At 37.2% G+C, this 21,808-nt stretch overlaps 2 protein-coding genes across 3 annotated transcripts in view; both read right to left on the bottom strand.

Moving 5' to 3' along the window:
• Window positions 1–3,413: 3,413 nt before the first annotated feature.
• Window positions 3,414–16,705, bottom strand: slc17a6b (solute carrier family 17 member 6b). Its single transcript, XM_067400769.1, has 12 exons — window positions 16,131–16,705; window positions 14,486–14,741; window positions 13,791–13,909; window positions 11,659–11,773; window positions 11,127–11,214; window positions 10,714–10,800; window positions 10,211–10,353; window positions 7,434–7,583; window positions 6,702–6,834; window positions 6,379–6,489; window positions 5,436–5,563; window positions 3,414–5,130 (listed from the first exon to the last, which is right to left on the bottom strand). The coding sequence occupies exons 1-12, from the start codon at window positions 16,214–16,216 to the stop codon at window positions 4,789–4,791; spliced, it is 1,758 nt and encodes a 585-aa protein (XP_067256870.1). The 5' UTR covers window positions 16,217–16,705; the 3' UTR covers window positions 3,414–4,788.
• A 762-nt stretch (window positions 16,706–17,467) lies between these two features.
• Window positions 17,468–21,808, bottom strand: part of ano5b (anoctamin 5b) — a 34,242-nt gene continuing 29,901 nt past the window's right edge. For both annotated transcript variants that reach the window (XM_067399462.1, XM_067399463.1), the window contains 2 exons: window positions 20,367–20,472; window positions 17,468–19,768 (listed from right to left, as the gene is read on the bottom strand). In XM_067399462.1, coding sequence (XP_067255563.1) covers window positions 19,538–19,768; window positions 20,367–20,472 — 337 coding nt within the window. In that variant the 3' untranslated portion in view covers window positions 17,468–19,537. The remainder of the gene's footprint in view (window positions 19,769–20,366; window positions 20,473–21,808) is intronic.

Raw genomic sequence — 21,808 nt, 5'->3', positions numbered from 1 at the left:
AAAAATATAATAAACAATATAATAAAACAAATAAAACAGGCGATCTGATCTTGATGACGCAGACGTCTGGGCGGAAGTTTGATACCGCGACTCCGCCCCTGGGATCCACTGATGATTCCTTCTGAGCATGCCCAGGTTCCAAAACTGACGTTTTTGCGTAACATGTAAACGCCCATATTCGTCCGTTTTACCTTTAGTTCATTAGAATGTAAGGAAGCGGCGTCGCATCGTCCATCTTTTTTTACAGTCTATGGTTTACTATGTGGCTGCGCGTGGAAAAGAAAGCGCACAAGATGAGATCCATGGATTAAAGGGGCGGTCACACTGCACTTTTCGTTCCATTGACTTCCATTCAAACGCATGCGAATGCGTCAGACCGGAAACGCAAGCTCGTGCGAAAAATTTTGCATTTCGCTGCGTTCCAAAGTTCAAGTTTGGTGAACTCTGACCTGCGAATTCGCATCACGTGAAGACGTTCGACCAGTAGAAGATCAATTCGTCACGGCATGACCTCTTGGCTGAATTAAAAGAATTATATTTTTGCAGTAAAGTGGAGTAGGTTCTATATTTTTACATTTTGAATGTATTATTTTAAGTTGTGTGTTGAATTCATGTTTATAAAAGAGACGCTGTAGACCGTGACGTCATATCACGACCGTTACACCATCCGAAGAAATTTCGCACATTCCAAGTCTAGTGTGACCGCGGCTTAAGAATACATTTCTACAGTTAACCAAATGAGAATTTATTTTCATATTGCATGACAGTTACAGCTTCAAATATGTTAAGAGTCCATTTTAAATTCGAAAGTAAATTAAAATATCTTTTTATTTTTGTTATATCATAATCTGAGCGACACCGTCATTGACTTTCTTTGATGACGTTTGCAGGGCGTCCCAAATGAGCGATTGTTGTCAGCGAAGTCCACTTCAACTGATATACCGTGCTCAGGGAGTAGGGAGCAGTGAACACTGCGTAGGGACCCTGTCGAATGGAATGCAGCTATTTTTGAATAAAGTCGTTATTTTTGTTTTTGCACACATGCCGCACAAAAGGTATTCTTGTCGCTTCATAAAATTAAGGTTGAAACACAGCAGTCACGTCAACGGTTTTAAGAATGTCTTTAGTACCTTTCTGGACCTTGAAAGTGTTGGTTATATTGCTGTCTATGGACGAGTCATATATTTCATCAAAAATATCTTAATTTGTGTTCCAAAAATGAACGAAGGTCTTACGGGTTTGGAACAACATGAGGGTCAGTCATTAATGACAGAAATTTCATTTTTGGGTGAACTAACCCTTTCAAGTCTCCAAATAGTAAGGTGTGCATCTTTGTTTGTGGCATTTGAACAAAACCTCACTCAGAGCAATTACACGTCCACACTCAATTGACAAGCTTTCAATTACGTTCACCCGAGTGTGAACGCATTTCTTCAGTCAATCTGATAATGTAAATCAGCTGCTGAAGGAAAGGTTATCCAATTAGTAACTGACTTACACAATGTAACAGAGAGAAAGGGTAAAGCTGGAAGTAGTCCAGACTGTGACGGTTTCCTCCAGCTAGACTGTAGCTTGACTTTGACTGCTGCAGTGAATGCACAGTGCCGCTGGGCTGTGTTCCAGCCTGTGGAGGATGTTTGTGACATCTGAAACTCGTAACTCGTACAAAAATCCTTTTTTCCTTTGCTGTATACTCCAATATAATAGCCAAATAATTATCTCCCGATGGTCTGTATAGATAGATAGATAGATAGATAACGCTGGAACAAAACAAACAAAACAAAAAAACTACTACTAAGGTCACAACCTCTAAAGCTAGTGTGAAGGACATTTTCTGGCCGTGTCTGGCAGACGAGTGTCTCATTTGCACCTCTCTTACTGTGTGATGTTCTGCAGGGATGCGGATGTGTCAGAATCAGAGGACTGTGGATTTTCATCTATCTGAAAGTACTGGCATAGGCTCAAACAGACTTAAACTGTCCATATAAACAAATCGACCATACTTTTGTTAAAGATCAAATGTTTGAGGGAAATTTGCAGGCACTGGATGCTAAAAAAAAAATTCTAAACTTAGTTAATAATACTATTCAAAATATTCATTAATTTTTTTTTTTTTTTTTTTTTTGGCCAACGATACACAATACTGTATCTGAGGGCAGTAGGTTTCCTGCATGAGTGATGTTGATGAGTCTGAGTCTGAACACATCCTCTAAACAGCTTCTAAGTGCAGCCCCTCCTTCCTGCCTCCATTAGGAGGTTTGTGTGGTCAATAGGTTTTGCTGATCTCGAGGGGCACTTATATTGATTTTACTAGAGCAGGGAAAGGACACAGATGCTATATGCGTGACAGATAACCAATGTTGGGGCTAAAAACTTGGATATGATTTACCAACATGCAGACATATAACAGTTGGACAAAATACATTGTGCTTGACGACTGTAATCAGACACCAATATACTGGCAGTAAATTTGCCATAATTTTAAGCAGGGAGTCTTTGGCCTGCAAAGCTTAATAGAGTCACAGTAAAACAACACAGGCGAGTACAATTTTGTTATAATTTTATATAAAAAAGGCTATATAGAGCATTTTAATTTCACATCAACAAACCTCTCCATTTACAGTAAGACAGCAAAAGGAAGCCATATATTCACACTTCACTCATAGGCAGGAAACAAGAATAAGGTACCTCAACATCATCAGGCAAATTACTGTCATTTTTGAAGATATTTGAATACCTTTACACACAATCCTGGTGTCACTGAATATTGTAACAGTAATGGGAAAATGCAAAAAGAGGGAAGAGGGGAGCAAAGAAGCGCTTCTCTAGCCACAGACAAAACACAGACCAGAAACAATGGGGAAGGACAAAAAGAGAGGATTAACGTAAAAGATACCCGACAACAACATACTCTCAAAAAGCAACCACTGGCAACCATACAGGACGACTACAGAGGTGCGGCCACCTGCGGAGCTGAGGACCCGGTAAAAGTTTCACACGGGACGCAGCTGCAGGTGACACTTAAGAATCATTCTCTTCTGGTGAGTGGGTCCAGCACACAAACTCTTCACAGTAAAGAGAGTTGCACTGGACTCTTACTAAATCTAAATATATTTTCATATATATATATATATATATATATATATATATATTTTATATACTTTAACAGTAAGTAATTGTTTAATCGTTTCTTTTTTTTTTTTTTAATTGTCATCACAAAACATTTAAACCAAAATGATTACAGTTAAATGTGCTAACGTGTTTCATATTTTTGGATGAAGTGACTGTTAAGTAACTGTTACCATGGCTTTATTGCTTTGTACATTGAATATGGTTATTACCTGCTGCTAGGACTATATCAGCCCTTAAACAGGTTCTCTCTTGTTTTCCCAATGGACACTTTTTACCCCCATCCCAGCTAAAATCCCACACTACAGGTTACCTTTGGTTAATTGTGCAAAGAAATGGACATATCAGTAACAGTTTAGTGAAGTAAAAGAACATAGTTATAGTAAAATAATAATAAAAAGACAACATTTATAAAAACAAAAACAATTTTATCCCATGCATAACGAACAATCACAGATGTCAAAATGGCATGGAGTTAAAAGAATGGAATTTAAAGAGTCTGTAGCTTTGACACTCTGTGCTTTTGCTTTTTGTTGCTCTTGCGATAATGTTTCCAGGCATTTCCAATTATCTAAAATCGAACCCCTTCCCAAGTTTCACCTATTACATCAAACACCAAATTCAACAGCACCATCCAATTGAAATAACCTGCTGAGCTTGAGAAACATTTTTTGTTGCTTTTATGTTATCAACTGTGCTTTTTTATCTGCAGTGTCAAAGACCAAAGTCCTCTTTAATCTCTCAGAAACATGACTTATACGATGGACAAGTAACACATCATGAGTTATAAACAAACTCGCTTTGTTGTGCTGTTCAAATGACATTGTACAGCTCTCTCAGTGCAATCAGAAAAAAGACAGTGGAAACCAGTTGCTTGGTTGGAATTCTCTACAGCAGTATTTCTCCATTGATGACTCCAGACAGGTTCATTATCTGAGCCTCAGTTCTGGAAGCCAGTTGCCTGACTAACTCTAAAGGCGTCTCTATTTTGCAAAGGCTCAGAATAACGAGGTGAAAAATGTGTGATTGCACTTGAAATGAAGTTACTCTTTTTTAATACGTAGAACATTTAAAGTTAACCAATTTTGATATGTAATATCTCCTTTGTATAATTGACACATTTAAATCCATATTTAAATGTAAGATTTGTTCATTTAAATTTGTGCAAACAACCAACAATTTTTAGGGTTTTGTACATGTTAATCGATAATCTTTTTTGAGAACTCACAGACACTACAAAATCTACAGTGTGGGGATATATTTTTTATACTGTGCTGTATGTAGAGTGGCTCAAAAAGTATCTGGATGTTTAAGTCATAGTTAAAATGTATAAATGTCATTACATTAGATTTTTTTTAAACAAGTTTGTTAGGGTTGATGATATAACGATATATCATATACATTATTTATATGTAACTACATACATATACATTTTTTTTCTTTTCAAAATGAAGACACTTCAAATGGACACTTCATACATCCACTAAAGAAAAGCTGATTTGCTGCAGATTGCACTTGGTTTGATATCTTGTTATTTAATGCAATGGAATTTACACGTTTTTCAACTGGGACTTGTATCCAAGTGTATCCAAATACTTTTTTTGCACCACTGTATGTTTATGTGTGCATCAGACTGTGTGTGTGTGTGATTTGCAAGGTCTAAGAGTAATCCCCACCCTGCCTGTATCCATAACCCTCTTCTTCCACACCATCCTGTACAAACACCTCTCGTTTATCCCATCCTTCTGCCCATCCTCCGTTCAACTGTGTGGTGGCACCGTAGGTCTTGGCTGGACCTCCCAGGGCACCGTAGCTCTGGGTGATGTCCCCCGTTTCTTCAGCCAGCTCATCTTCATCAATGAAACCACACTTCTCGTCACTGGTCAGCTCCGGATCTGCCCACGGCTGCTTCTCCCCCGAGGCGAAGATGCCATAGAAGATTACACCACCATAATGCACCAGGGAAGCGATAAGGAACACATACTGCCACTCTTCTCGGGTCTGAAAGGATAAAAGAGTTGTCAGGAATTCATTGACATAAAGAAACTCATCCTGGGAGCTGCAAGAATAACACATGAAATAAACATGCGGGAGCACTTTTGACAATCAGTAGGGAGAGAGATTTAAAAATTTGTCATACAAAACCTTTTAAAATCACAATATAATGTATATTTCATATATATAATAGAAACAAATCAAGATAACAAATATGCTACAACATCAGCCATTCAAGGCATTATCCATTCAGTCCAAACACAGTACTAGAATTCGAATTCGAAAATCCTGACAATTCAAAGTGGTCTTACCTTGTGTTTGGTCATGGCACCCACTATAAGAGGACACACCATTCCTGACAGAGTTCCCACTCCATTAGAGATTCCCATGAGGATACTGGCATAGCGAGGAGCAATGTCTAAATGATTGACATTAAAACCTGATGGAAAATAGAGGTTTACATTTTATTAACATCTGACAATTGTGACAATTTTTGGCACTGCATTAATTACAACAAACCAGGGATATTATCGTTAAAACTAAAACCTTTAAAAAATATTTTCATTACATTAAACAAACATTAACTGAAATAAAATAAAATATAAAAAAACATTAACTTTATTTCAGCTAGTTTCCAACATTTCTCATTTTCGTGAAGTTGAAGTACTAAAATAACTAAAACTAAAATCTAAGACTTAATAAAATTATATAGACTTTTTTTTTTTTTTAAATATGATCTTATTCAAAATATGAACAAAAACTATAATAGTATATAAGTGATACTAAAATAACACTGCAACAAACAACATTACAGGATGGCATTTTCAAACACTACGTTCCTGTTCTATACTGTTCTGCATCAAGAGTGCACTTTTTTTTCAGTATCTCTAACATGATGTTGGATATTCAGACTAAAAATAGAAAGAGCAGCCATCTTGTAGAGCGGAGATGTCTCTAGCTCCTCCCTCACTGAGAGCTCTGTCTGGATGTGCTGCTTGTAAGGCTGCTCTCAGGGGACAGTGTGTATGAATTATTTAAAAAGTCCAGCAGAACGATTTATTCCTTCCTAGCTGCAGTGGAGGAAGAGCGTGTTTGAGTGATAAAAGGAGAACAAGGTATTTTGTTAAATAAGGCTGTTCCCTGGCTGTGTATAGTTGCTTTTTATTGCTGCTTTTTCTGGTCATTGTTGTTAATAAACGGCAGGTTTGCAAGGCAAAATATTAAATCATAAATATTGTTTCCCCAAAGACTTGCCTGATATTGCAAATCCACTGAAGCCGACAGCCAACACAAGGAATGAAATGGCCATCCCTTTACTGTGAGAGTAACCAACAACCAGTAATAGAGTGGCCTCCATACCAAAGCCTGTCAAAGATAAAAACATGTGGATGATCAATTCACTAAGCTAAAATGGACAAATATATAACAATAAAAATATATTTAGTAGATATACTGAAAAAATTGTGAATATTTAGGTTGATGAAAAAATCTCATTTAGTTCACATGGACTTAACCAAAATTCAGCCATGGAGGAGCTGTATGGCTCTGTGTGTGCTCCTGCAATAGGCTCCACTCACCTCCGCAGTTCATGATCTTCCGAACTGTAGTAGTTGACAGGATGTTTTTGCTGCGAAGGTAATCAGCTATCTGTCCCCCAATGGGTACTATAATGGTCATCACCAGATGGGGCAGGGCTGACAGCATGCCAACCTGAATAAGACAGCAGCCGTCAGGCTCAGAAGCATCTTATTGAAAACACACTGCAGAATGAAAGCATAGCCATTGACCAATGTTTTTCATTTAACAGAGAGAAAAGTCCAAAGTCTAATATAAACTAAAATTTAAATTTACATGGTCACAACCATTATGACGCATTTATAGGAAATACTGCATAAACGTGATAAAAATAAAATTGATGTAATATTACTGTAATATGCAAGGCATCACCATTAATTAGTATGTTAATTCTATAAATAGATTTAAAGACATGATTGCAGGTTTAACTGTAGGAAGTGAGAAAACAAGAGCAAAATGAGATGCAAGACTTAAATCACCAATAAATGATTAATGAATAATTCATCATGAACTATTCACAATGAATAATTCATCAACCTATTTTAGACCTTAGGGAATGACAAAGGTCACCCATTTACTGATGCACACTGGAATTATAGACAAAAATCTTATGCAACTTAGACACTAAGGCTAGCCATTTTGACCCAATTGCTGATTAAATAATTGTTCATTTTTTAATCAATCATGCAGTTTGTATAAAACAAATACCAATTTAAAAGGTAAACTGAAATTACCTTGCTAATCTCAAAGCCAAACACCTCCTCGAAGTATGCAGGCTGGCTGATGAGCAGCAAGTAGAAGGTCCAACTCCTGCAGAAGTTGGCCACAATGATTGCATAGACAGGCATGGATGTGAAAAATTTCTTCCAAGGTGTCTTGTATTTCTGTGGGAGAAATTAGTATTGCAGCACATGGAGTGAAGTGTTACAATAAAACCCCTACTGCTAATGATTTTATCTGTCATGTCTTGATGCTGCAAGCATTAATCAACATTTCTGATTCTTGATGTTCTCAGGGAGAGCATTGCATTTACACCAAAGTCAAAGAAATCAAAATAGCTGAGTGAAATTTTATAGAATCAAAACAACTGATGTGCAAAACTTCTCTGATATGTCTTTGTTGGTTCTTTAAACTTTTAATTATTTAATTAAATGTCCTCATATGATGACAAAATCACCTTTTAGCGACCTGTAGTGACACTGAATATCTCGGCCTCTAAAATCTTAAAATCCACAATAGATTTGCAAAATAAGTTTATACGTAAAAAGCATAATTTTTTGGTGGCCACACTTTTATCTCCTCATTGTTTTCAACACATCCTGACTTAAAGTGCCCCTATTATGCTTTTTCGAATATTACCTTTCATGCAATGTGTACTGTATCTGTCTGTGAATGTAAATGATCTGCAAAGTTATAAAATGAATATAAATAAAGTTGTAGAAAGAATTGTCTCTGAACAAAGCCTAAACGAGTCATCAGAAATTCAAATCCATGTTCAACGTTGTCTGCCTGAGAACAACTTGACTGGGCCTCAAACACTGTAGCTTTTTCGTATGGTTCGTGAGTTCACACTTACATATAATTAAGTAGAGTAAAGGTTATGCGTATTTGGCGTGCTGTCCGGGGGGAGGGCTCCAAAATCGGAAACAGAGGTAAGTCTGCTGTATATATACCTCTTATCGCTAATTGAGTTGATTAACTGAATTCTCTCCACTCGTGTTAATTAGGATAATTATCTGAATGTACTCCACCCAAACTTTGTTAATAAAAAATAATTTAACATCATGTCGAGAAGACACTGTCCTACTCTTTGAAAGTAAATTTGTTTTATTTACACTTCTGAACGATGAGGCTGTGAAGAATCAGTGGTTAAAATTCATTTTTTCAACGATACCACAGCAGAACAATCCCAATCTTTTGTTGTGTTCTCATCATTTTACTGTCAACTGTTTCTTAAATTTTGGCGAGTTCAATGTGGGATTTGTAAAACACTTGCTCTTGAAAGATCGGTCAGTACCCAGTTTGGACCAGCTTGCTCTTTGCCATCTTTTCTGTCCATAAATGTATGGATGCATGTATACAATCCAACGTGGCTCCGGAACTGTAATTCAGTATGCGCTGTCCGTGGTAGACCAATCACAACAGATTGGGCCATCTGACCAATAAGAGTATAGCAGGCTTGTGTAAAGGAGGGGTTTAGAGAGACGGAATCTTCAAACTACTTCAAATGAATCTTTTGAAAGAATCTTTGAGAAATTAGGTGATTTTAAATGTATAATAAGAGAAAACAAAAATGTTTTTTGACTTTGCATGCATGTAGGAGAATCCCAAAGCAATATTAGGAACCTTAAAAATGGCATAATAGGGGCACTTTAAAGTTCAGCCTTTATGCTTATTTAAATATTACTTTTCATGCAGTGTGTGTAATATAGTTGTTTGAGAATGTCAAAGTTTGAAAGATCAAAGTGCACAACAAATAGTTATTGTGTCTTGAAAGAAAATGTGACCGAAGTCGAAATGAGTCATCACCAATTCCAGTCTCACATCCGTAACATATCTACGTAGGTTTGTAACAAATTTGCATAACACCAGCCTATGGCCTTCATTGCCGCAAACAGTGTCTACTTAGTACTTTGTGACAACAAGTGGTGTCGTCAACGTGTCTAGAAGACGCTGTTTTCTCCACTGAAAATCCACATTGCATGTACTTCCAATGGATGATGACCTGTGCAGGAATTGATACGGTAAAACCCACACTATTGTTACGGTTCATGTATACAAGAGCTGAGGGAGCCTCTGGAGCTAAAATTCCGATATGGTAATAGACGTTTAGTTTCCGACTCACTGTAATCGGTAGACCAATCACAATAAACTGGGCTGTCTGACCAATCAGAGCAGAAAAAGCTCTTGCAAAGGAGCAGTTAAGAGAGACTGAATCCTTTATCGAGCCATTTCAAACACTGTGAAAAAAGAGGTGATGTGCAAATGTAATGTATATTATAAGAAAATGAAATTTGTTTTGACCTTGGATGCATGTAAAGCTATTGTAGGAGATCTTAAATAAAATTAGAAACCTTTAAAATAGCATAATAGGAGCACTTTAAATAGTTTTATGGTTTCATTTACCCTCTATCAAATTGCTAATCACTCAAAACCAGTTTTACACTTTGTACACTTGTCTCAGCTTGTCTCAGCTCTCTCCATCAAAGATCAGAATCTTTGTGGTAATTTTAGCCTGATGTCAAGTGAAATTGACAATGCCACATTATGCTCTTTACTGTTAAACTCTACAATCTTTCAAAGCACAACCATAATATGTGAATTAGATTTGTGTCAAGCAACAAATGAGTATTAGAATTACAGATCATTATAGAGTGCTGCTTAATTATAGGTTTGCATGAGAAGGGATGTTATTCCATTAGTAAAGCCGTCTCTTTTTAAAAAGAGGACTTGAATCGTTCAGTTTTTCCAGCCAGACGTTTGGAGTATGATTATGTTTGGGGTCACTCACTTCTGCAGGACCTAGCAGCTTAGCGCTCTCTCCGATGCTCTCCTCAATGAAGCAGCGTTCTTCAGCACTGATGGTGGGATGTACAGCTGGGCTCTCATATGACACCAAGATCCAAAACATATACCAGAATATCCCAAAGCACCCTAAAGAGAAACGAACAATTCTTAGATGCTGATCTTAAAAGACAACATCATAAAATGATGCCAGATAAGAAGCGGACAGGAAGATCAGCTGACTGAAAACTCCTCATATAACTAAATGGATTACAGTTCATTGCTTTCCAGACAGAGCGTACTAATTCTTGGCAGAGGGACAGGCAGATTCAGTGTCAGAGGATAGACACATGGCAGCATCAGAGGAAAAATCAATACTCAGCATCAGTGAGTTAATCCATACTACACTTACTAAAATACACTCATCAAGACCGTTAAGCACACTCATACAATGATGCTTTACACTATAACCATGGCTCATACATCATTGTGCACACAAACCACTCGTACCATAGACATAGAAAACAGATGACCAGCCAGAGTACTGCACCAGGATCCCAGCTAGAGGCATAGCAATGACAGCTCCAGCATAGGAACCTACAGAACAAGAGAGGACGAGAGCCATGGGAGAAATTAAAAATACTCTGAAATAAATTGTCTTTAAACAAAGAAACAAAAAAGCTTTCTGAATGTACTTTCAACTGCTGAATATATGCATTAAAACAACACAGGAAAGTACAGTTCATGCATAAATAATGTTTCCTAGAGTTCTTGAGGATAAACAACAAATGTATATTTAAATTTTAACATGCACACAATAATGAGGTACTAAGATAGCAACTAAACAAAATATGGTGACGCATGGTTTTCTTTAGTGTCCACTGATCTATATTTGTTTTAAAGAGAATAAAGATGGAAATTACCACAGAAAGAGGTTGTGGCTAGACGGCTTCTTTCCAGTGGAGGGGCCCATTTACTCCAGATCCCATGACAGGCTGGGTAGGTCACACCCTAGGGAACAATAATACTACACATCAGTTTTATATCACAAACAAATTTGCTTAGACAGATTTTCAAATTATAAAAATGTTACATCACATAATAAATTCAAATTAATATTCCATTGGTTATAAATCAAAGGGAAATAATAATATATACATTGTTGCCATGATGGAAGTATAGGCACATGTGCCTCTAGATCAATACAGCCGTGCTAAAGACAAAGCCTGGGTTATAATTCTCTCAGAATATCCTCAGGCCATAACTGATTGTTGCAGGACTATGGACTTTATCTAGTAAGAATTTCCACAAATGGCACAAATAGAAAATTATCGACCAAATGTAAGTGTCCACATTTTAGATATGAATACCTATAGAGGGTTATGATAGGCCTATTAGATCGTTATTAGCAAACAAGCAATTAGAATCAAATGAGAGAAAATCGTATTTTCTTACCTCTACAAGCCCTTGTAATATCCTGACGAATATGACGCAACCATAGTGAGCACGTGCAGCTGTGGGGATGAACATATTCAGTGTGGACGTGAGGAAAATGGCTGCGCCAAATACCCTGAATAACAGATGGAAACATGTTTTCATTATAGAATGAAAAAAAAAAACATAATTCTTTTATTTTTACTACATTATTTATCGTGTTTAAGGCTGATCTATTCAGCTACGTGCAATTAATATCTTCTTTCTGCGTTCTGTTCTTCATTAATTGTAAAAATGAAAAAAAAAAAAAAAAAAAAAAAAAAAAAAGGGATATTGGTCGCGCGGGGTGATGCCAGCAGAAGAAATAAGGGCTTCCATTTATTTCCAATTTTCCTGACGTCTTGTAGCGCTCGAGACCCTCTCACCTCTTTCCCACCGGCACTCGCTAATCGGATTGAGGGAGTTCTCCTGCACGAGACTCGCTGATTCTATTAGATCTCAATCTCGTCAACCAATATGAACTGAAAACTGTTGTATAATTTCAGCAACGACAGTTATGTCAAAGATTTGACGTACTGAGTTAATAACTATAATTGCACAGCATTTTAATTTGTAGATTCTTGATTAAAAAAAAGGTTCGTTCACTGTTAGCCAAACCATCAAACATAGATGTTTTAGTGAAAACACATTGTGTCCAATGTTCAAATTATTTCCAGGTACCGAGATGGCAGTATTATTTTTGATAAATTGTTGTGTGATATATGAGGCACGGCCAAACCCTCTGGCAACATGTCCGAGGCTGGTTGCCATGCCCCCCTCATTGAGCAGATTAGACACGGTTTCCCCCGGGATCTCATTAACAGGTGGAGAATGCCCCACAGACCCGCTCCCACAGTCTAATCCTACAACTCACACGACGGGTCAGCGTTCAGTCTGCCACTCACGCAACACTGGAACACAAGCAGACTGATCAACCATAGCAATGAACTCTCCACCTCTCTGCCTGTCTGGAGCGTTGATTTATTTATTTGATTAACTTTCACCTTGAAAGCTTGAATAAAAATAGTTTTGCTAAGGTTTATATTACAATAATAAAATTACAGCAGTGATTTATTAGCCTATATGCCTTCTTTCCAATTGACCATTGCCTTCAAATAAAAACGTTTTGAGACGTTTTCCAAAATAAAAAGTTCGTATTAGAGATCTTTCTCCTTTCTTCGTTTTTCTATGACAAATTTGACTCAATATGCATTATAATAATGCATCAAATAAAGTTAGATATAAAATTAATGAAATTAATTTCACACTCAATGCGTGTCATTTACAAGTCTTTAAACAATCAATCAGTCAATCAATCAATCAATAAAACATAGGAGGTTGGGTTGAACTTGTGCTAAATTAGCTCCTCCCATCATCCTCTTCTTCTTCCAATGACAGGTACAGATTGAATAATAGGCTACACGGTAGTCACCACTATAGGCTCAGCTAGTTCCTGTGTAGTCCTCAAGCAAAATGAGAAACGCACCACGTTTCTCAAGCAAATCTTTGCAGCTCGGTTTTGCAAATGCAAATTCGATTCCATTGTTTAAATATTAGGTTTATTTTAAAATATATATTTTATGACTAAAACTATCCAATAATTATTTCTCCTATTGCATTCAATAATGTTCAATAAATTTAAACGCCTCGACAAGAGAACGAAATTCCTTGTCAGGCAGTATAGGCTTTCGCACCGCTTTCGTGTTGGCTTGACAAAACACCTGGAGATGCTGGCGACAGTTTCTACCTTCAGCGGACGCAGAATCCTGATATTTGCTTAAGCTCTATGCGAAACTGCTGCTTTGATAGACGACACCTATCACATTAGCTGCAATGATTTTAATGGCTTAGTTTAGGGACAAACATATGATCCATTTAAAACGCAATAATATAATTTATCAATAAAATAAAGTATAATAATAGAATATTTATTTTTGTAAACGTGTTAATAATTAATTATTAATGTTTTTTCGTTACCATTAGGCTTTTTCCTTAGTAGGCCTATTTTATGTTCTATTGCAATGTGGAAAGTAGCCTAATACAATTACGGTAGATAATAATAGGTCTAATGATAATAATAATCTGAATAAAATATTCTATTTCTGAAGGTTTACCTGTTTGCCGCCAGTCTAGAGGAAATGTATCCTCCGGGAATTTGTGTCACAATATAACCCCAGAAAAAGGAGCCATGAATCATTCCAACTATTTCCGGGTCCCAGTTGAACTTTGCCTTCTATGGGAGAGAAATAACAGAAAATATCAGGTTGCAAATCCTGTCTGCAAAAGGAGAGACAACTGAAAATGTGAATATCCTCATGGTAATATGCGCACGCGTTTCCACACACCTCTAAGAACAGGTTAAAATATAGACATTCGTTATTTGTGAAAACATTAACTTTTATTTTTGTAAACCCATAGCAAACAAAATATTTATTGATTATTGCGCACAAAAAATGAAACGACAAGAGCGAAGGATTAGTTTCCAGCTGAAGAGTTAATCAATTTGAGGCCGATATAACCAAGGTCAATTTTTTTGCATGAGTAGCCTACTTGTTTTCAATATTTTCCAGGCTAGTATGTGGGGCCTTTTTTTTCTAACAAACACAAATCATTATGCTTTTGGAATATTTCCTTTATTATATTTATTTTCCATAAATTGATTTCAGACGGAGACTGTGCATTTGTGTGTGTGTGTGTGTGTGTGTGTGTGTGTGTGTGTGTGTGTGTGTGTGAGTGAGCTGTGTGTGGGGGTGTCACGAAGCTGACGTGGACATACAGTATAAAATCCAAGCGTGCCACGCGCACAAACCTCTTTGATGACGATCTTTCCGTTCAGGTGAACGGTGCTGTTGTTCACCATGCTCACTATTGCCACGCCTAAGTTGCACCGAATACCGAAGGAGATGCAGAACCCGAGGCCGCTCATTATGGCGATGATGTAGCGGCGCGGAAGTCCAAAGCACGTGCAGTCGCACAAAGGTGGCTTTTTCTCGCTGGTCTGTGTAGGCCGTCCATCCTCGGTCAATTCAATGTTGTCGCCAGGTTTTTGCCTCCTTTCTAGCACTCTGCATATATCAGAAGAAAACTGTCAGACTCCTTGTAGGACACTAACAGCAAAACGACTGATTCCGGAAGAACCAATTATTAGGAATTGTATCCACTCTTTTATTGAAGCAACAATCATCTATTATGTACAAACGAATCAAAATATCATTCATTTCATTTAATTGAGACATTCTCACTAGTAGGCCTACTCTAAACTGCACGGATAGATTTAGACAATAGTTATTAAAATGGCCTGCAGGAATAATTTGCATTATTTCTTTCTCTTTTTTTCCCCCCACAGATATTTTTTATGTAAACTCCATATAGGCTTCGTGTGCTGCTGTAAAGCGCACTGTACCGCATTGCAGCATTCCCTTCACCTTCACCTTATTTACATTCACACAGCTTAAAGTCCACTGATATTCACTAACACGATATTAATATTATTATACCAGTGCCATAGGTATCCAAAAAGAGAGTTATTTGCTTACATTTTTTGGCTATTATTTAATGAAAACACATAAGCTATTATTTGAAGATAGATTCAACAAATTAATGCGCAAAAATGTAGATGTATATATTTTTAAAGAAATAAAAAATGTCATACATTTCGATTCATGCATATGATTTCATTAGCACATGTGACGGAATTAAATTAAACGCATTTTATTTTGTAATATTTTGCACTTGTAAACTGCATAAAATGCACATTAACTGCTTTATGATTGTCAATTCAGTTTTTCAATTCCAGTAGACAAATAAAAGAAAATGTCCTAGTATTCTGGAAAATACTCAGAAACTACAGAAATTTCTATGCGTAAACGAAAAATGAAATATGAGGAGACGTGTGTATTAGAGGTAGTGATGGAGGAAAGGTAAAGAGATTCGTTCATATGGTCGAGGCGGTTGATTATAAAAAGTTTTTATTTTGAAGGTTTAATTTTTAAAAAAAAACGCGCACAAAAATTACAACATTTCGAGGAGCAGCGCTAAATAATTAGTTTCTCATATGATTTCAGTCGTGGTCTTTTTGCAGGTATTATGTGAATGAGAAGAGACACTCCAGGGGATTCTCTAATTGAACGATTACTATCCAGTCGAAAATGCATTTTAATAGTGACAACCTTTAAAGATTAAAAAAAACTTGCATGCTTCCATCCCCTCCTCCCAAGATTATGCAGAATTACATAATTTTCTGCACGTCTCCGTGAGGCGTGACGCCAAAACCGACTGGGGAAACTCGTTATTGAACAGATCAAACAAGCAACAAATTCGTGATTTTCTGTTCAGTTATAGCTATAGTTAGAGTTTATATGTATTTAGAGCCACAACACGCACATATGCAGGCCTATATTATTATTATTATTATATAATAACTTAATCAATTGGATAATGTTAAAATATCTTACTTGTACACGTGCCCCAGTGTCTTCCCCGCTAGTTGCTTCAGCCCCTCTTTGCTGGGCATAAAACCAGGCTCCCTCTGAGTCTCCATGTCCAAATGTGATAATCCCTCGTTTTTTCCCGGTAATGTTAAAGTACCATGTCACAGTGTGTGATGAAAGAGCATACCGGACCGATACCCAGCAGATCAATGATTCAGTAAGACGGATGAGGAAAATTCACGACGGTGTTCACAGGGCGACGAGAAAAATCCGCCTACACAAGAGAGATATCAGAAGTGGTCTGGCTCTGTCTACTCATAATTATAAACTCAAAAACTGCCCTGCGCGCGATAAGGGCACGCGATGCCATCTCAGATTTGAGTAAACAAATTAACGTTCGCTTCAAAACGAGTTGAAAAAACAAATAATAGGCTAATAATAATAAAAACGATGTATGATCAAATAAGAGTGAAAAGGAAAAACTGGTCCTGTTCCCTGTCTCGTAATATCACTTTTTAAGGTGCAAAGTGACAGTTAAAGGAGGTGAAAAGCTTCCAGCACCAAGGTCAGCGACAGTCTCGCGTTCAGAGCGGCGCGAGCTCCCGCCGCCACTCCTTTGCCAACTAGCAGTGTGCTGTGCGCGAGGCGGATCACTCCCGTCAGAGTGCCAGCAGCGGTTCACTGCTTTGGGAGGGGTTAGAGAGGGCGGAAAATGTACACATTCCATTCACATTTTCTTTGATTTTGTCTTTAGATGCTGTGAATTATGTTCCACGTGCGGCAAATGATAGTTTTTCGAGGTGCATATGAAAGACACGTGACGTGACATTCGAAGTTTCTACATTTGTGCTTTTATACCTATAGCTTGTTTTCCATCAAAGGCCGTGCAAGCCTCCTGGGGGCGGTGCTATGGAAACCGAATGAGGGGTGTTTCCCCCCTCCAAGTGCGTGTGCTGGTGTGAAGGAAAGCGTATTAATAATTCACACATAGGCTACCTCGCAGTCCCACTCCCTCTTTCTGTTTCAATGTCCTCCACAGCAGAAATAAAAATTGCTATTGTCTGTACGAGTGCCAAATTCGTAGCCAATACAGATAATTTTGAATTTAAGTGTGTTTCTAATGACATTTAGAAAGACATTTTGATGTTACTTTGATAAAATCATAATTATTATTTTGATATCCTGCTAAATCAGAGCTCTACGTAGGGAATTAACTGCGCTGCTGCGACACTGTGCGTTCTTGAAAGCGGCACACAACAGGTTGATGATGGCGCGCTAAGTGAGGCGCAGGCGCCATCTGGTGCTCATTTACTGTACTGCAGAGGACGCCCAACAAGTGCTAAACACGTGATATACTTCAATCACTTTATTTTGGCACGTTCTAGTCACTGGAATGCAAACAAGAATTTCTTTTAAAGTATTGATTCATGATTATTCACACTTCCCTTTTCACACGGCTTTCATGCAACTCATTCTGTAAACATTTGAAGGCCAAATAAAAATACACATATACAAGTATCTTTGTCAAAGAAAATAATTAAGGCAAAGGCATGGATGACATGGTCTCATCTGAACACACACAAAAAATCCTAAACTAAGTGGAATTTTTTATTATTATTAATTTTAGATATTTTTAAAATGTCCCTGCCACATTCATTAAATAGTCACACTAAGTACGTATATTGTGTATTGGTTTGGATAAAACTTTGTTTACAAGTATAGCAACAGATATTAATCAGAATAATTCTGTAAACTGTAATTGTATTATCCATAAAAGATTTTTGAAAGACAGTATGAATCACTCAACAGGTTAAAAAAAAACAAAAAACAGAATTTATAACAGATTTCTGTGAAATGAACAGGTATGGCTCACAAAATGTTGTGTACACATGTAGTTGAACTGATAAGACACTTTAAAAAGTCAATCATCTGGGACATAATATTAGCATTCTTTTCAAACTGTTCCAAGTCCATGTAAAGGATGGTTGGTGCTGAGTGAATAGTGTTCAGAATGTAGTAACCAAACATCTGAAATGTTGATGGGGCAGTTCAAAAATTTTAAACCAAAATCTCTTTGCACCAGGTCAGTAATACAGCAGGAAACACTTGATCTCTTCAATTCACTCACTTCAAAACTGATGTCATTTTTTTTTTGTCCTTTTGCATGTATAAACCAACAGGTGTTATTCTAGGTCTTACATGGGATACTCTGAAAGCCTGTTTCACTGAATTAATTTGTCCCATCACTGCCGTAATATCAAATGCAGTTATCCGAGTGAATATCTCACTGATGCACAGAGAACTGATTACAAAAATCTGAACTAATCCTGTTAAGTGCATTTGTGCAGAAATCAGTTACAGTAAAAATAAAAAGACTAGTTCTTCTAGTCATGATTAAAAAGCCTCAGATATACGATATGTGCAAACATTGACAAACTCTTGCAGAATGAGGTGATGCATAATGGCTTGAGTTTCTGATTTCTGCATCAGAAAATACGTAGCAAGTCATTACAGAGCTTAATCTGGTGAAAACACAATTCTTTCACAATCCATCCTTCCAACCAGATAATAAATCAGTTATATGATTACTCTGAAGTAATAAATACATCTTTGAAGAAAGCTAATAATAATAATAATAACAAAAAAAATAATAAAAAAAATTACATTTTAATATTACACTGAACAAAATGTGTGGGTGACCAATTTTCTACAAGGTACAGCATTAATTAGCAACAATAAAATATAAATACTCTGAGAAACAAGATAGTACAAGCACTACAGGAACGATTACGTAATTCTGTGTTTCTTAAGGGAAAATAACAACAGTGGTAAAATCCACTGGATAAAAACAAATATTAGCTTAAATCTCACATGCCCCCAAAAAACAGCAAAACAAAACCCCTGATATATCAGAAAATTAAAAGCAAAAAAGACGATACATACAGTCTACATGTACCTCTTTCACAGTCAGACATACAGGGCGAAACATGCAGATTACATCTGCAAAAGAAAAATGGAATGGCAACAAGCTGGACGTACGTAAAAGCTTTATTGCCTTCTAAAAACATGTCATATCGATTATTCTTAAGTTGCCTTCGCAGCAACTTGCTCTTGAGGCAACATGAGCAGCATCAGGTTGCATTCCAGAGGGACTGCTGTTTAAATCACTGTGATCCGTCTCCAAGCCTTTCTTCATTGAAAAAGTGCAGTTATATAAGTGCACCCCGGACATGTAAAAGAAACTGTATTGTTCTCCTATAAACTGCAAGCAGAAAAAAAGCTGCAGATTTGTTTAACGGTTAGGCGTGTGGTTCCTTGTAAAAGTTCTGGCAGTTGTTTTCAATAAATGTTGGAAGAGGTCCCGAAGATCTGATTCCTCCATGCTTTGCAGGGTGCAGTACATTTGCGTAGTCCTGAGGGCTCAGGGATGTTCAAATACATTCAGAAACCACCTGGTGTTTACTAGGACTAGAGGGCAGCAGTGAGGCTGTTTCTGTGGCCAGGCAGAAACTCTGGCTCAGCTGCATCTTGAGTTTCTCCACTTCGTAGTTGTGCAGATATTCCTGAACCAGAAAGCGTTCGCGCTTTATACGTGCTTTCACGTCTGACGGCACATCTGGAATCAGCCACGCCACGAAGAATTTCACCACAAATACAACGTGCTGAGAAACGAGGGGAAACAAAAGGACCAGTCATCATGTGCACATACTGCAGAACCAAATTAAAAGCCTGTTAAAGCTTCACTAAGATCAGAATACTGCTGTGCTAAATCATCATATGCAGTTCTAATCATCCAAGTTTCAGTGTCTCTTCAGTCTTCAGTGTCACATGATCCAGAAATAATTCTGATAGGCTGATTTTCTACTCAAAAAACATTATTCAAGTTAAAAAAAGTTGTGGAAACCATGATGCATTTTTTCCAGGATTCTTTGATGAATAGAAAGAAAGAAAAAAAAAACATTTATTTGATCAATTTAACATGTTCTTGCCAAATTAATTTCTTAAAAGAAAAAAAAAAAATCTTACTGACTGAAACCTTTGATTAGTAGTGTAAGCTACTGAACGTAAAGATTACTTACTTTCTCTTACTTGCGTTTCCTATTCCTTACTTTACCTTGCTTATCATAGGCTACTCTATTAAAGCTTATATCCCAATACAAAAAATAAGTCATTTTAGATTTTCCTGCATATTCCACTTTATTAATTATAGATTACGTCAAAAACAAAATTAAGAGTAGATTGGATTATGCAATTGCTTACTTCCATAATGATGATGAAGGCTAGCTTAGCAGCCAGGATGTGCCAGAACTGCATTGTGTGTGTGTATTGCCTCTTATGGCCGGGTGGATATCTGTAGTCCCGATAACTGGAAAAAAATAAATTCATCATGCTGTTCATTTAGTATATAGATGTGTATGTCTAATACAGACTATAGTTCTGTCATGACAACTCTCAGAGTGTTTGGCATGGGAATGGATATGACAGTATTGATAGGTTTGGTCTTGGCGGAATAGATCTGCTACTCTGCTGCTGCTACTGTTGAGCAAGTATGTGACTTGCTACTGCTGTACAATATAGCATGCATGAATTAACCAGAACAGATTTATACAGGTGGAGCGTGCTGCACTGCTACAGCAAATGCTAACCAAGTATTTGAAGGATGAGCAATACTTGGCTATTAATACTGCAGGAACCAATCAACTTTGCCATATTGAGAATGATGTAATTGCAAGCAGATTGAGTTAAAGGGTTAGTTCACCCAAAAATGAAAATTATGTCATTAATGACTCACCCTCATGTCGTTCCAAACCTGTAAGACCTCCGTTCATCTTCGGAACACAGTTTAAGATATTTTAGATTTAGTCCGAGAACTTTCTGTCCCTCCATTGTAAATGTATGTACGGTATACTGTCCATGTCCAGAAAGGTAATAAAAACATCATCAAAGTAGTCCATGTGACATCAGTGGGTTAGTGAGAAGTTTTTGAAGCATCTAAAATACATTTTGGTCCAAAAATAACAAAAACTACGACTATATTCAGCATTGTATTCTCTTCTGGAATCCTTTCCACTGAATTGATTCCATTGAATCCTTTCATCTGTCGGCGTTGGTAATGCAATTTTACGTGTTTGTTTTTGGCGATTAGGACATCCGCGACATGCACACTTACACACCATTTTAAAAAATATAGCAATACCAAAATACAAACAATGTAGAATACAGCGTGCGTCTCCCTCAGACTGTAAACGAAGCTCTGGCGCAACGGATAACACGTCAGCAGCGTCTTACATCAGCAGCGTCACTTCGGAGTCGTGAACCCGGATTGACAACAGACCCGGAAGAGAAGAGAATGCTGAATAAAGTCGTAGTTTTTGTTATTTTTGGACCAAAATGTATTTTCGATGCTTCAAAAACTTCTTACTAACCCACTGATGTCACATGGACTACTTTGATGCCGTTTTTATTACCTTTCTGGACATGGACAGTCTACCGTACATTTTCAATGGAGGGACAGAAAGCTATCGGACTAAATCTAAAATATATTAAACTGTGTTCTGAAGATGAACGGAGGTCTTACGGGTTTGGAACGACATGAGGGTGAGTCATTAATGACATAATTTTCATTTTTAGGTGAACTAACCCTTTAAGGATCTATTAGCCTGTACCATCTAGAGTTTCATGACAGAACTTTGTATTTCCCA

Source organism: Chanodichthys erythropterus, chromosome 11 (assembly GCF_024489055.1).
Source record: "Chanodichthys erythropterus isolate Z2021 chromosome 11, ASM2448905v1, whole genome shotgun sequence".
Classification (NCBI taxonomy): Eukaryota; Metazoa; Chordata; class Actinopteri; order Cypriniformes; family Xenocyprididae; genus Chanodichthys; species Chanodichthys erythropterus.
The sequence above is the reverse complement of the archived record's forward strand: the minus strand, read 5'-3'. Positions and strand labels throughout refer to the sequence as shown.